Below are 16,704 nucleotides of genomic sequence, written 5' to 3'. Positions count from 1 at the left end.
TCATTTAATGACATCAGAGGTGTTCATAAGTCATATGTGTGTGGTATTGCTATAGTAAGCAAACTCACTATTCATCATTGGAATAGAAATGTAATAACTCATATAATTTTGAATAGTACACAATCCTTGGTAATAAATGACATTGTTGCTGGTTTATACATTCTTGATGCTATTGAGCATGTTCCCACTTATCAAAACTGTTCACTATAAATAATGTTTTGTAGGTAGCAATATTTATAGCTTTTCATAGCTATAGCTATGTTATATTAGGAGGCCACATCGAAAGACTGACCTAGATCCTCTAAGTTTGCCCAAGAACTCAATCATGCAATGACAAAGTCATCTAACTATGTAGTTCTTTGATCATGTCCCCACTACGAAGACATACGTACTGTTTTTGATGGCTCTGCACCTGCCACTCCAGCTACAGGCTCAATTACTGACCACTTCCTCTGAAACTGTCACAAGATGGTACAGAGGATGATTTGAGCTCCCCAGAATCCTTTTCCTCCTCTCTTCTTGATAAAAGGCCATGTCACAGCTAGATAGTACCAGATTGCATAGGAAGTCCCCCAGAAATGTTTTTAACTGGGATTCTGGACTACCAGGACACAGCATTAGGACAAAGCTGGTGTCCATTCCGTATGTCCCAGGTGATGCTGAAAGCCTTCCTTGAGCAGCTAAGACTGGAAAGCAAACGCTGTCAATGAAGAGACTCTGTTCTTGTGTAAAGTCGCTATTTCTTGTTATTTTATTTTCTATTTCCACAGTGACTTGAAAAGATGTCCCTGCCTCTTCTGCCTCCTACTCCTTCTTCTGGGTTTGGAATGGAAAACATAGAGATCCCGAGCCAAAGGGGATGTCTGGGCACGTGACTTTCCTAATGTGTGGTAGAATGTTTCCCTTGGCCAATTCGTGGGAAAGAAACCACTGTCCTCAAAGTTCACCGATGACAGTAAAAGGTTTAAAGGTTCAGGTTTTTACTAGAAAGAGGAAGATGACAACAGCAGCTATTCTGAAAAGAGTCTCAATAAGAACACCCGGAGGATTTGATTAATCAATTAATCAGCCAATCAGATTATCAGCTGCTTTCATGGCCGTGGTGGCGAGGATGACTTCACAGGGGCTAGATTCATCTCGGCTTGAGCTCACTGAAGTCACAAAAGCTCAATAACCAAGGGTAATAGCGACATCAGTAAAGGGAGGTGGTAAGAGCTGCATCCTTCTCCCTAACTTGGACGGAAAGCGGAAAGAGTTGCGAAGACAGCTGCCTCTGTGTGACGTTGGCTAATTTTATCAGTGGCTTTTCTCTAAGCCTGCTCCCTGTTGTTCTGAGACGGTCTCCCTCCTGGACTGTGACCCTGTCTCCTTCTGATGACAATCACTTAATCAGCACATCTCATTGTCGCCTGGATGGTTTTACCTTGGGTAAAGATTCATTATCCTTATTAACATCTCAAGAAACCTTTTCTTTCCCCAACCAATTAAAGAGGAAAAATAGAAGGGCCCAGTGCAATAGATGGAAAAGAAAACTCTTTTGACATGTGACACCTGCTCAGGTCACTTGGTCCCATGTGGCCCCCAGAATCAAGCGGGCACCATTCTGAAACGTGAGCAGAGGTCAGGACCACAGAGGTAAAACACACAGGTTGGAATAACTGCTGCATACACTTCCCGGATCCTCGATAGCTCACCTGGTTGGGAAAGCACAGTGTTGGTAGACTGGGTCCCTGGACTGTCACTTTGTGTCACTAGGCAGGGATGGAGGCCTACATCCTACAGAGTTACAGCAGAGCTATCCACAGTTAACTGCCCTCATTTCCCTAGTGATAGGAATGCTGGTGTCTCCTTGTATTCTCTCCACTATTCTGCCCGCCAAACATGTCAACACCCAATTCACCTTTTTATTATATAAGAAATGCTTATCTGAGTTTACTATAGTTCAAGTGATTTGACCTAATAAAAATTCTATAGTTCCATCAAGCTGTGGTGTGATAGCCATCCGATGGCCTTCTTATGTTAAATCCTTCCTATTAATAGGGGGTGGTGGCAGGTGATAGGCAGGTGGCAGTTTACAGGAAAAGAAATCCATTTTAAAATCACATTTAAGGAATAAGCCTCCTCTAACCACACAATATGCCTTCTGATTTATTCATAGGAGTAAACTGTACCTTACCCAAATAATGCTAATATATTCCAAAGATGTACATGAAGTCTGGTGATTTAGATTCAAAGTCTATTCTCATCTGTGCAGCTCTATAGATTTTAGACCTTATATTTAACTTGTTAGGAGTGAACGTAAGACTCATCATTGGGAAGGTAATTTTGCTTTTATAGTTAACACCAACACATTATACTTTTGATCCACATCTGTAACAATAAATACACACACTAAATTTTCAAATAAAAATAATTTGGTCACAAATTTGGGAACTATGAGTATGACCAAATATGGAGAGCCCCTGGGTCTTCTACCTGGATGACTTTTGGAAGTCTGTTCTTTCAATGCCTCTTCCTTTGCTTCTTTCCACATCTTATTGCTTCTTCAGTAAAATAAACGCAACCTATAGAGGCTCGTGTGGATTGCTCATTGACTATTTGCAGGGACTCCCCTGAAACCATCTCTCTCTGACCTTCTGAAAACAGGCTGCAGACAGTCTGAGCACCCAGCACCAGCCACCCAACCGTCCTGTCTTACCCCACTGTTTATTGGCCAATGCCATTTCCTTCTTATTTATTTTCTACTTTCAAAACATAGCGTTTGAGGCTCTGTGTGGAAAGGACCTAAGTTCTTCTGTTTCCCCTGACTGTCAGTCTCCCTGAGGAGGAGGGCTGAGTCTGGGCTTGTAAATTGTGGCATTTACTTTAAATGAAATGACAGGGATGTCTGTTCAAACTAAAAGACTAGAATTCCATGAAGCAGCTCCAGGGGCCAGGAGCTGGGAAGCTTGAGAAGTAATTATGCATGGATGGTCCTCTGCCAGCTTTGCAGTGGCGAATCTCACCAACTAAGGGACATTTGCTGCTTTTGAGAGAATGCCGAGAAGAAAACAAGGAAGAGACAACACAGGTCCTATTAACTAAGCTGGGGAGCCCTGATTTCTCCCAAGACAAAGCTTTGGCAATCACAATCTTAACAACTTCCTTAGAAGAGACTCTTAACATCACTGGGCATCCTAATTCAGAATCACGGGCTTGCCTGCGCCGGCACCTCTTCGTTCTTGAAGCATTACGCTGCATATAAATTGGCTCTTCCTTGACATCCCTCAAGAACTCATGGGTGTCAGATCGCAGAGATGTGAAACTTGAGCTGAATGCTTCAAGTAGCAGAGACACCCCTTGCTAGGCCATAGCACCCACACGGGCCTGCTTGACTGAAGTGCCTGGGCGCTCCTGTTGGTCACAACCTCCCTGTCCTCCACTGAGATCAAAGCTGTCATTGGTCTATTCTAGCTCAAAGGCTCCAGAGACATCTCAGCTCATGTTCTTGTTCTTCCCTCACACCCACTCTGTGGCTTTTCTCCCTTTTCCTTTGGCCATAAGATCTGTCAAGCCGTCCTTGGTGGTGTCTCTTCCACACAAGGAAGCCCACCTGCCTTTCACTTCACCTCTTTCTTCAACTGGGCTTCAGCAATTTTCTCACATAGAGTTCAGTCGCTTTTTTTTTAAAGGACCAATAACAATTAGTTTCCTGGGTCTTTTATCCTATGTTGTGATTGCTCAATGTTGGGGTGTCGCGGGCAACTAACAAGATGCCAAAGAACTGTTACGGTTGTCCTCTACCAATGCCCTGTGTATGGGCACTGAAATGTGAATTTCATAGAATTGTCAAATGTCAGCAAATGTTTTTTTGTTATTGTTGTTTTTGTATTTCTATCAAGGCTTAAAAACTGTCAGAAACAGTTCTTTGCTAGTAAGCCATGGAAAAATCCAAGCAGGTCAGGTTTATCCCTTTGGCTACAGTTGGTCAACACCTTCCCTAGGGGATCAACCTTCTCTTCCCTCTTGTGAATTATTTCCAGACCCAAAGCATAGGTTGTGGCAGAAGTGAGAGCCAATAGGCTCCACTCTGGAGATACTATCGCTGCCCTGTACTTCCCAGACAGAGAAAGAGGCTGTCAAAGTTGGAACATATGAATCGAGAGTTGTGGGTTTATCTCCCTTAAGGGTGTTGATTGGCAAGAGCTTCCGGAAGGGAGGGGCAACAGGGAAAACAAAGATGTGAGGATGGGGAGTAATTTTGATTTAAACCACAGCAGGCATGCAGAAGTACAGCAAAAAGCCCTGCAGAGCGGAAGCCACTGTGAGGACTGCCTTGGTCTTGGGCTGTGCACATCCCTCCCCTGAAAGCCTGGCGGATTGTCCCTCAGCCTCTTGCAGGGAGCGGAGATGAGAGAGGCTGCGGGGATGCAGGACCTGGAGCGTCATTGAGAGATTGCAATAACAATTCACTGCCAACGGACTGTCCCAGCAGGGTCCCAGTGCCATAGTTGTGACCCTGATTAGCTTTTTGCCCTTCCAAGGGTCAATTCGATGGAACGGAGGGGGGTTGAATGTAGAATCAGTTCACTTTGTCTCTGTTTGACTGCCCGAATGAACAGCATGGGAAACTGAGTCTGACCTCATTGGTCAGTCCTGCGCAAGATCTTCCTCCTTGGCTCTCATTCTAGATGGTCAATTTGGACTTTGGGGCTAGCATAGAGGACCTCCAAATTTGTGGCTAGAATCAAAAATAACTGGAAGCGGGAAAGCAGCTGTTTGGTTGGAGCTCCCCTGGAGGGTCTATGCCAGTAGGTTATCGAGCCTGGTGTGGGAGAGTCCTACAACAGACATAGATAAGCAGCAAAAGCAAAAACTGGAGGGATTAAAAAAGGGTGGTTGGGAGGATTTCTTCGTAATCCTAACTATCGGAAAGAAAAAAGTATTGGCTTCCAATCCTCCATCAAAGAGATCGTTAGACACTTTCAGAGCAGCCTGTGCGTTCAAAAGCAAAAAGAATGGAAAAACAAACACAAAGTGGCAAAAACAAAAGAAACAAAAACTCCCAGAAAGCAAAACAAAGCAAAAAACCAAAAAGAAATTCCCCCCAAAACACCAAAACCCCGAAACCAAACCTCAACTGTAGAAACGTCAAAACCATGACGTATTTATTTTGGGGGGACAGGGCCATGGTTTCAAACCAACGATCTTCCAATTTCAGGCTCTTGAGTGCTGGGATTATAGGGTGCGCCTCCAAAATCCTTAAAATGCTCACTTCCTATCAAAGATCAGGCCGTTACCATTTTTGTGGGGGAGGTGTTTGAGACAGGATTTCTCTGCTTAGCCCCTGGAACTCACTCTGCAGACCAAACTGACCTCCTACTCAGAGATCTGCTTGCTTCTGCTTCCTGAGTGCTGGGATGAAATGTGTGTGCCACCATTTCTGCCTTACAAATAGTCTTGGTTAAGAAATTTATATGTGAGCGGTAGCTGAGTAGAGAATGAAGTGCGACCAGAGGTGGAGCCCTATCCTAGTGGCAGTGGTACTGGGGAAGCTTAGGAGTCAACTACTGGGTTGCGTGAGCAAGAAGGTGCTTGGATCTATGGCAGCTGTACTTGGCTACCCGAGGACCTGGATGGCTTGTGTATACCAAGCATGCCCCCACACCAGGTTCACAGTGGTACCAGCACCAGGGATCCAGGGATCTGGCTAGCCAGAGCAGGGAACAAGGGCACAGCCATATCAGGGTGCTTGGCAGCCGCAGGCAGTAACAGTTTCCCATGCATGTGCATTCCTCCCTCCCCATGAGCACTTTGGATAAGGTTTCTTAACGGATTGGGTCTCTTTCCACCCCAAAATGCAATCCTGCAACAAAAAAAAAAAAAAGGGAAAGGCTTTTCCAATGACAGAGCCTCACTTTCCCCTTTTCCCTAACCCCACGGAGATTTGGAGAGGCAGTGGGATATTGGGGGGGGGGCACACGTGTCCCTGAGGGAACAGCCAGTTGCAATGCGCGACCGTCACTACCGATCTACGATTTATGAAAATAAAGCAATATGTGCCTGTTTCGGTGCCTGCCGTTTGCCTACCAATGGTGCAGTGTTCACCATTCCAGCCCTCTCGGCATTCACATTTGCCATCTTTACAGGTCCCGTGCTCAATGCAGCGGGGGTGGCACACGCGCTGGTCACAAGCCGCGCCTGTCCAGCCCTCTTCACAGCGGCAGGCTCCCCCGATGCAGACGCCGTGAGTGCCACAGTCTACTGAGCACACTTCTGGAAGAAAAACAATGATTACAGCTCAACACCACAGCGGGGTGAAGTCCTTCATGGAAGCCAGACCACACACACACGGCTCCAGAGCTGGCCGGAGGGGGGCCCGGTAGCCATAGCGTCTTTGGAGGTTTGTCTCCTCGCCGGGTGGGGAGTCATTTTGCTACTTAATTTAATTTTATTTATTTTTTTTTCTTCTTCGAGAGCAGTGGTCCTCCGCTTGTGGCCCCTGGGCCAGCAGCGTTATCATCACCTGGGAACTTGTTAGAAATGTAAAGAAATGCGAATCCTTGGCTCAGGTTGGATCAATTAGATGTGTTGTCGGGAGCGGGGGCTCACCAATTCACTTTAACAAGCCCTCTGGACGGTTTGAATACTCACTGGAGTGTGACAACAGCTTTTCTAGATACTGAGACCATTTGAGAGGAGAGCAGACTGTGGCTTCCCTTTAGCTAAGCCGACAGGAGTTACCCTTCATGCAAAAGAATTATATGGTGGATTCTGGCTCCCTGTTCCGCTGGGGCTCTTCCTTCACTGAGCGCCTGAACTGACCAAGCCACGGAAGCCTGCTGGGGTCCATGCTGCTCCACCGTCCCCAAGCCTGCAGACCCACGGATTCCCCAGATCAGCACTCTACGGCAAGGAAAACCACTGTCCATTATGCTGCACTTGCACAGCCTCTTTCTCAAAGGAGCTCAAAGTCTTTTGTGGGGGGGAGGTGGGGGAGGAGACAGACAGACAGATATCCACTCTGGCGTTCCAAACCTATCACGCGAGGACAAGCACGTGCCAGACATTCATCCTTACAGCAGCCCACTGAGGGAGGCAGGGAGGCATGGCTTGTCATGCCACGGGAGGGGAATCCAGACTGGGATGGGCAGTGACTTGCTCACGGTCACAGCGTGTCTGCGGTACTATTGGAACTTGGGGCTGGGACTCTGCATCCCCCCATCCTCTGCAGAATGTCCTCGGGACCACCAGCAGATGAAGCCAGAGGTGACTGGGCCGACTCCCTTCCTCCCCACCCCTTTTCTCTTTTGGAATGAAAGATTCTTCACTCTCCTCATTGCAGGCAAAGCGTCATCTCTTCCCTTTATGATTGTCAGGGCAAGCTGACAGCTGTCTCAGCACCCCGAGGAAGGGGGAGACAAGGTGATGGCTTGCTAGGATAGGCACTTGTTGGGGAACAGAACCTTCCACGGGAAGGTTGGGACCGGCTTGAACTGTTGAACTGTTCCATTTATTTTATTTTATTTTTTTTTAAGGACACTTGGGAAGTAAGACACATACTCTTAGTTTTAGGGAAAATAAAGTGTGCAGCATAACTTCATTATTTCCCTGTCACCGGAGAACGGCAGAGCTTTATAACATGTTCACACGACACCCCGAGGGAGCCTCTTTTCTGTTTTATAGGACGTTCTATTCTGTTTGTCTGGGACTGAATTGTTCTGTATTGTTTGCCGCTACCTTTAGGGAGTGTACACAAGAAAACCTATAATGCAAGCAGAATCAACCCTCCTGGGCCCGTCATCCATTTGTGGTGATGGAACCAAAGAGGGACAGGAACCAACACAATCGTTTGATTTTTCTTTTCATGCTCCAAGGCCGCAGACTCCACGGCTAAGGAAGCAGGAGTGAGTAAGGTACCATAGGACCGACCCAAATCCCTCGTATCCCAAGTGTAAAGACGAGATTTCCCTCCCCCAGCCAGAAGGCAATGGCACACAAGGATCGAGTGTGTGAGGAGACGATCTCTTGGCTTACCGATGGAGCAGTCGGGACCCATCCAGTTCGGATCACAGCTGCAGAGGCCAGAGTCGGGAAGGTAAGTGCCGTGCCCACTGCACTGGTCCGGGCACTGGACCCTTGCCAGCTCACAGTTGAGACCACCCCAGCCAGGGCTGCACAGACATTCTCCATTCACACAGACGCCATGACTGGAGCAGGTGGGATCCAAGCAGTCAACTGAAACAAGAGAAGAGACGTGGATCGGTCATGAAGAACGGGCCACCAAGGCACTGAACGTGACCCACACAAGCAAATGTAGTTGCCTACATATTACTCGTGTAGTCTCTTGACAGCCATAAAAAAAAGGGACTTTATACGTTAGAGTACCGAATCTCAAAATGTAAAGAAGACCCAAGAGCCACGAGGGAATTCCTCAGGCAGAGTCAGCAAGACCAGTTTTAGATTCTTCGCAGATTGAAAGGTGCGCCATCCTGCTTTTCAAACGCTGCACTTTCAACCTTGGCTGATGCCCAGCAGGATCAGGGAATACATGCAGCGTCTTCTGCACGTATGGCCAAGCCCGATTACCCTCCCTCTAGGAGAAGGCTGAGAGGCTCATTCTAACCTCACGAGTCCTTGATTTCAAAACGAGAAAGGAAGATTAGAAAGGAAACCTACAAAACTCTTAAATGAGTCACTTTCGTAATTGTTCCACTTAGGCTCTGTTTAAAATTAGTTTTTTCTCTCTGAGAACACACCTAGTGAGGGAGGGAGCGAGGGAGGCGGCACAGTGCAAGATGTGAAGTTGGGTGCGTGACCCGATCCTTGCTGCAGGGGGTCCTGAGTAGTGTGGTTGGGCAGGTGTTGTTGGCCATGACAATGGCCCTCCCCAAGAATGTTTACTGGCAAGTCCATAGTAGATTCCATGTATTATTGTCCCCGTGTGTATTATGGTCTGATTCTTTGGCTGTTCTCAAGATCTGGGTGGCTACACACGTGAGGGGATTTGAAAACAATTGCTCCAGAATCAAGTCAAAGGAAGGCCAAGCTGCTAGGAGCAGTTATTAAGGATACGGGCTTTACTGTGGGGTTGTGGTCTCAAAGCTTAGATCTCTATCAGTGTGCATGCAAAGATAGACAGGTATTTCAACAGGAGGACTGGCTTCCTTGGAGGGTCCTAGGGAAGGTTGGCGTGGCCTGTGGAGGAGACAGCTTTGTATAATATGGGTTAGGATGGCGAATGAGACTTTTGCAAAGGGCTCAGCTGCCGCCTGTGGTCCAGGAAAGTGTGGGAACTTTTGTCTTCTTATTTGAGAGAGACAAACTTTTCTATGATTTGAAATCAGGCTTACGGGCTGGAGAAATGGCTCACCGGTTAAGAGCATTGCCTGCTCTTCCAAAGGTCCTGAGTTCAATTCCCAGCAACCACATGGTGGCTCACAACCATCTGTAATAAGGTCAGCTGCCCTCTTCTGGCCTTCAGGCATACACACAGAAAGAATATTGTATACACAATAAACAAATCAATATTAAAAAAAAAAAAGAAATCAGGCTTACACACTGAAGTAGCTCTTCTAGCATCTCCTGCTAGACACAGGCAGCGGGAGAATAAATTCTTCACGTGGAACTTTTTGTGGTCATTGTGGCAATAATCCAATCTCTATATGTATTTGTGCCACTTTGTGGTTCAAATTCTCAGAAGATATCTTGTCGTCTCTCCTTGCTTAATGTCAAGATGGCAATTTGCAAGACTGTTTGGTCGCTTTAGTCCCTTAGTCGTGAGATGGTCACTTTAGATTGGAGCTCTTGACCTACTATGTTGGGTGCCTTCTTTCTTTCTTATTTATTCACAAAATGATGGTTCTATAAGGTTTATGTATCTATTTATTTATTACCCTGAAACTCATTATGGAGACCAGGCTGGCCTTGAACTCACAGAGATTTGCCTGCCTCTGTCTCCCAAGTGCTGGGATTAAAGGTGTGCGCCACCACCACCCGGTAGTTCTATGAGTTTTAATACTGACAATACAGTGACTCTAAATAGGACATCATTTAAAGGATCTGTGTCATAAACTCCCTAATCCTGAGGGAGTCAGACCAGAGAACTACGAATTTATTAGAAATCACAACGTTCCACAAAGCTCTCAAAGACGAACCCTCTCTTGAGGCAAAACCAATTTTCAGTATTATGAGAGTTCCATTTGGATATTCTCAGGAAGATATCATTTATGGAAGTCAGTTCCAAATTGTTTGAGCCATAGGGAAAACAGTGACTTTTTCCTTCACCCAGAAAGGTGAATTTTAGTGATTTATTATTAGTTATAGATGTACATAATATTACTTAAAATTGTTACAGTCACTGTAGAATGGAATTCATGTGGTGGGGGAATTGAACTCTGGGTGATGCAAACCCTTTGATACCTTCAAATTGGCTCCACACAAGGGGACGGAAACACACCTGTCTATAAGTTTAAACACATCAGAGACATTTCTGGAGGAGTCATGTACTAGTTACAGTGTTTCCTACTCAGCATGGAGGAGCGTGTGTGCTGTGTTTACAATTTACGTAGGAATAAATGACTGCTATAATCATGTGTCATTAGCAAAGTAGATGCCCAGGGCTGATTAGAAAGAGATATGGCGCTGTTCTCACTCTGTTTCTCTTTCTTCCTTCCTCCTCCTTTCTCAACAAAGGGTTTTGCTATATATCACAAGAAGGCCTAGGACGCACAATACAGCCCAAGTCAGTCTTCTGCTTGTGATCTTTCTCTTTCAGCTTCCCAAGTCCTGGTATTTCTGGTGTGCACTACCACATCTAGCTGGTGTTATTGTTTTTTTTTGTTTGTTTTTGGAAACAATATATCTTTAGCATTGGCAATATATGAATTTACTCATCCAGAACCAATAATGTTCATATTCTTCTCCTAAAGGAGATCTTGTAGTATAATTTTTTTAATAAAATTGATGCACCCATTTGATTTTGCCATCTAACAAGGCAAAATCAAAACACCCATAAAATACATTGTGTATTATTGCCTAAAAATGCTCTCGGTCTATAATTAACCATTTAAAGTGTTTGATGAGGTACCAATAGAAGAAATATTTTAAAAATGTATCATAATCTTTTCCTTAAAGGATGAAATAAGAAAACATAAGATAATAGAAAAACTTAAGAGATAATGAAAGTATATGCGCGCGCACACACACACACACACACACACACACACACACACACACACACAGAGAGAGAGAGAGAGAGAGAGAGGGAGAGAGAGAGAGAGAAGATTTTTTTTCTGCCAGATATATTAGCTCCCTTCTCTGTCCTGAATTATGATGAGAAGAAAGGAGGAAAAGCCACTAAGATTTATTACCCCAGTACTAGAATGCCATCAAAAGGGCCATTTATAGTATCCAGAAATACGAGCCAACATTTCCTCTGGGCAGTGGTATTAGTAAATATGCCCTTGGTGCGCTATAATTATACAGTGGCTGATAGAATAACCAAATTCAAATTTTAAGAGGAATGGTTTTACAATGGATTTTAAATTTGGTTCCAATTCCATCTGATGGTCTTTTGGCCATGATTTTAGAGTCTTAAACAGGCGGGAGAGACTCTGTGGTTTTACGAAGCTTTATAAATAGAAACAGAAACAGTTGTACTTAGAAGGAGGACATTGGCCTTGCTCATTTAAGTATCCTGTCCCTCGAAATACCGGCTTCTGAAGGCTGAAATCATTAGAACTCATTTGGTGTGGGGTCCTCTGTAGATTTGACAGAAAGGGCTTGTGAATGCCTTCTGATCCCCAAGGATGGAAAAGGAGTTTTAAAAAACTGTATGTACCACGAACCCCCAAATAACCATGAATTACGTTTATGAAGTTAAACGTCATTGAAAAATGACTCAGCCATGAAGCTGACATGAAAACATGGCCAACTTAAATTTATCAGTTCCCTCTCGTCTCCTTCCTGCTTCCGCAGACATCATTGTATTGTATCTCAAAAGATACCCTTTCATTTTCTCCCACAGATTTGTTAATAGTGCAACAATGTTTCTGCAGCAAAAGTATGTATGGTAGCTATTGATTTCATTGCCATTTCAGGTAAGGCATTCGAACGTTATGACTATGATGAATATCAGAAAGAAAAAGGCTAAATGGAAGGAAAAGTGCTGACTCAGGCGTTCTGGCTCCATTTCCTCGTTTGAAAGCAGTGTGTGCATCGCCTCTGTTCATTGTTTTTGGGTAGCAGAGATCAATAGCGGAGATCTCATCCTTCTACAACCTTCCGCGAGGCTTACTTGTTTCACTGTTTGGTTGATTCACTCTGAACGTTTACCTAAGACTTCTTGGGAGAGTAAGGAAGTCCAGGAACCACTTGACATTCTGCTCATACACCATCTTTGCCGGACAGAAAAAAAAACCCCGAAGACCGACAACGCCTCGTCCCCGCCTTGTCCCCGTACCTCGCTGCTGCCCAGCCGTACACGCAGAAGGTTGTTTTAACCTTTCCTGCCGTAGCATTGACTTCTCCCCTGTTTTCAGTAAATGCACCTTTGCCTCCTGTAATCCATTCATCTTCAGGAACTTTAACCTTTCCAGCAGAGTTATTAAATCAGTATTTCCTCCATCCCAACTCCCAATTTGGTTTTATGACAAAAAAAAAAAAAAACACAGGGAAGTTATCTTTCCTAATAGAGGTAAAAATGTATAGTGAATGAAGCAGGGGAGATCTGGGGGTGGGCAGATTTCTGGGTGACATTAAGGGTGTTATGTCTGATCTATTGAAAATTTGTAGAAGAAAAATATTCTAGAAGCTGACTCTTTTGAGACCACAGTTGTAGAATGGAATGGGGATTTTATAAGGGAAGCCTACAGGGTGTTTCTAAGGATATGACACTGGCAAGACTGAGGTGGAGGAGGGATGCAAGGATGGTTAGGGTTGCAGCAGGTCATTGATCCTACCTAGCTGCATAGCTTTGCTTCTCTGATTTGCTGCAGGTTCGGTCTCAAAATGACCCACATATGTATACTCTTTCAAGCCTGTCTGACCTCCAAGGGCAAGGGGTTTTATCGAAATATTTGCAGAGATGTGCATGGGTCTAAGAATACCAAGAAGAAAGCAACCAAATCATAACAACATCAAGAAGTCTGCTTTGAGGGTGTCTGTTGGGGGAGCCAATCTTAGGAATCCTTGCTTCCTTCCTCTAGATAGTTCTAGAAATTCTCAATTAGAGGACTTTAAATGAAGCAGAAGAAAAGAGGGAATTTGATCTGGAGAGGGGGCCTGGCAAGATGGCATAGCAGGGCAAGTCGCTTACTACCAAAGCTGAGGACGTAAGTTCAAGCCCCAGAGCCCGCACAGTAAATGAAGAGAATCAACTCCTGCAAGCTGTCCTCCGACCACCACATGTATGTTGTTTGCATGTATGTGAGAGCACACACACACACACACACACACACACACACACACAAATAAATTCGTGCTTTCCAAAAGATATGCAGAAGAAAGGAAGGCAAGGAGGAGAGCATACAGGCAGATAGACAGAGGCAGAGAACAATCGAGAGAGAAAACACAGGAGGAAGAGTAAAGTAATTAACGTCTGTAGAGTGAAACAAAACATTCCTTCCAGAACCATCTCCACAGGCCTTTCCTAGACTACAGCTAAAGAAGTTTACCAAAGCCCAGGGGTTTGAAGTTTTGGGTGCAAAACACTGCGTGAAGTTTTCTTTGCAACGCAGGGAGCCCAGTTCAGGGCTCTCTCCAGCTCAGGTCAAGCCCTGCACGGCTCTCCAGCAGCCGACTCTCCCTGCTTACCTTCCTCGCAGTTCTCGCCCTTGTAGCCAGCAGCACACACGCAGTTGCCGTCAATGCAAGAGCCATGGCCCCCGCAGGTAGGGTCGATGCACTGGTTCATGGGTACGTCACACTCGGCACCTTTCCAGCCACTGTAGCACTGGCATGTTCCTTTGGAATACTGTCCATTCCCACTGCACAGGACAGGGCAGGCGGCTGTAAAACCAAAGAGAGGACACCAGGTCACAGGGGATCGGCATCTGAAGGGCCGTGTGTGTCTGTCTGGCATCGCAGCTTTGCCTCCAACCTCGTAGGCTGAGGACTTAGCCACAGAGGTACCTGGTCACCTTCAAGTACAAAACGACTACAGGGCCATTGCTGCCAGTGGCTCCTGCTCATGCCTGGCCAGGCACAGCAGAGGATGCTGTAGGCCTTTCCTGACTGAATGATCAGAACCACCCTTTGAGGGGCAGCTACGATTCCACCATGCGCTGGAGGCTCAGACTGGTGATCTTTTTGACAGGGCTCACAAGCAGGGGCCCAGCTGGAACCCAGGTTAGCACACTCTACAGCTATGCTCTTATGGAAACTGTTATAGAGGCCGTCGGCACTGACTGGGGGTCTGAGTGTATTTTACTCATTATTTGATCGCCAGAAAAATTGGCTCCTGTTCTGGACACATTTGAATCGATGAATCGCTCTCTGGCTTAGTTTATTACCTATACCACGAAGATATAAGTGTATCTATTCCAAAGGAGAACACATGCATTAAATTACAAAGATAAAAATAAGACTGGCTTATTAAGAAACAAAACAAAGCAAAAACAAACCAAGAGAAGGAGGAAGGCAGGCCTGAAGTGTGCCACCTGGAGCATGCTCCACTCCTAGCCTTTGCTTATGGGACACAGGTTGAAAAGTCTGTGGGGTTGTCTGGAATGCCACTCCCTCTGCTATAAGTTGGCCTCAAATGTGCCACTTCTCACTGTCAGCGTTTATTTCCAAGGGGGTTCTAGTAGCTCTTTGAAGCTTTAGACCTGTCCTGTCATCCGTGATTTGCAATCAACCTGCATTTCCAACCTGATTGGAAACAGAGCGTGTCTCTGACGGTCTCGGTTACGGCACAGGCCTTCGGGAAGAGACCTTCGGCTGTGGCCCGTGCAGGTGTTTCAGTGGCTACTGGTGGTGTCTGTGATTTTGAGCCCTGGTTCTGAGACTTCTTCACGGATGCATGGTGCATACATACGAAACCAGGGGACTTCAGCATTCCATGAGCCGATTGTGCAGTCAGTCAGATCACTATTCAATCCACTGCCCACCCTGCTTTACTTGTCCCTTCGGTGGTTATGGTACAGTCACTAACTCCTCTCCGTGAGTGTCTGACGTCCCAGAGACATGGTAACCTTCTAGAAGACAGGCACAGTGCTTACCAAAGATGACTTCCTATCCGTTCTGAGTTCTATAATGCTGACTGCCTTGGCTAAACACTTCTGCATTCTTGAAAGGTTTTTGGGAAAACACCAAGAACTAGTTATGAACGACCAAGAAAGAATGATGCCTCAAACAGCCCTCATGTTGCAAACACAATAGATTTCCCCCTAAATTTCAAACTGATTTGAAATAAAATATCTCAATAGTTGGCATATGATTGATGAGATATTATTTTCCCAAATACTTTATAAGAGGACATTTGTAGAAACTGTTGAGGATATTATTTCCAAAATTCTTATCCTTATGAAATATCTAGAGAGGAATGAGTTTAAATGACATCAAAGGCACACACTGAATTTAGATAAACCTTTTTAAGTGGAGGGTGCGTGCTTCTCAACACTTGAGATGTTAAGTAGGGGATTCTGCAGTTACTAGAGATACTGATTGTCTTGGAAGGTAGAGGGAAGAGCTTGGAACCCCAAATAGGGACCGTGCAAGTGGGAACTAGCAAGAGCAATGATGTACTTTCTTGAAGTCTTGAGAGATATTTGGAGACAAACTAAGTTTGCTCTACATCAGTTCATCACAGGATGCATGCCAAGCTCAAGGTGATGCAAATGGATGCAAATGTGTTCAGGCAGATTATGATCCTTCTTTTGGGATTCTGCAGACATCATTAATGGATCATGGCATCTTCTCCTGAGCCTAGAAAGAACCTGAAACCATCACAATGCCCAGGCTAATACTTGCAAGGAGGGTAAGCTGGCATTCAAGAGAAAGCCTACTTTGTCATTTCTGATCTGGGTCACATGGAAAGATCTCCAGAAGGAAGACTAGAATATACATCGTTTCTCACCCCAGTTCCACCCTCATGCCTGAAATAAGCAACAGTGAGAAATGCATCCAGACAATGCGTAGCCTTCCAAGACTATCTCTGACCTGCATACTGTATATTGGATGGGCTACCTGGAGGCAAGACAAGACCTCAAATCCTCGCCGCTGTGGCCCACTGCATATTTTTTTTTTATTCCCACAAGGTAGGGGAGGAAGCAAATGATTACTGTCTATATTAGTTGATCAAAGGAAGAATCATTTTCTCCTTCTCTTTCGCACAAACTCCAAGTGGTGGGGAAAAGTTAGAATTGTCTAGGAAATAAGAATTGGTTTTTATATAAAATCAGATGGGTGGGAAATCAAGTTCAAAATGTGACCTACTTAAATTACTCAGGGAACAAGTAAAAATGAGTCAGGTCACGGCGTTCCTAAATGTAGCCCTTTCTCAATTTGTTTGAGGCAAGCTTGCTGGGACTGTGGTCAGAGATGCAAGACGCTGATGTTTTCTGGAAAACAGGGCACTTGAGAGGCTCGGCTGACACACCATTTGAAAACCCCAAAGGTTTAAAAGCCCCAAAGGGGCTGATGGGAAGAGCGGAACTCAAGGAGTTCATTGTCGCTGAAACAAAGAATGAAGCCTGCTAGTGGTCGCCGGGTTTGCAACACGGA

The 16,704-nt window shown here is 45.3% G+C and overlaps 1 protein-coding gene across 4 annotated transcripts in view; it reads right to left on the bottom strand.

Annotated features, from left to right (window-relative positions):
* The window catches only part of Tenm2 (teneurin transmembrane protein 2), a 1,241,175-nt gene that overhangs the window by 126,320 nt on the left and 1,098,151 nt on the right, over positions 1 to 16,704 (bottom strand). For 3 of the 4 annotated variants that reach the window (XM_085694277.2, XM_085694278.2, XM_087910710.1), the window contains 3 exons: positions 13,795 to 13,989; positions 8,017 to 8,217; positions 6,070 to 6,255 (listed from right to left, as the gene is read on the bottom strand). In XM_085694277.2, coding sequence (XP_085550403.1) covers positions 6,070 to 6,255; positions 8,017 to 8,217; positions 13,795 to 13,989 — 582 coding nt within the window. The remainder of the gene's footprint in view (positions 1 to 6,069; positions 6,256 to 8,016; positions 8,218 to 13,794; positions 13,990 to 16,704) is intronic. The other variant, XM_085694281.2, reaches the window with a different exon arrangement.

This window comes from Myodes glareolus, chromosome 9 (genome assembly GCF_982192425.1).
Source record: "Myodes glareolus chromosome 9, mMyoGla1.1, whole genome shotgun sequence".
NCBI lineage: Eukaryota > Metazoa > Chordata > Mammalia > Rodentia > Cricetidae > Myodes > Myodes glareolus.
This window is presented reverse-complemented; position numbering and strand designations above follow the sequence as displayed.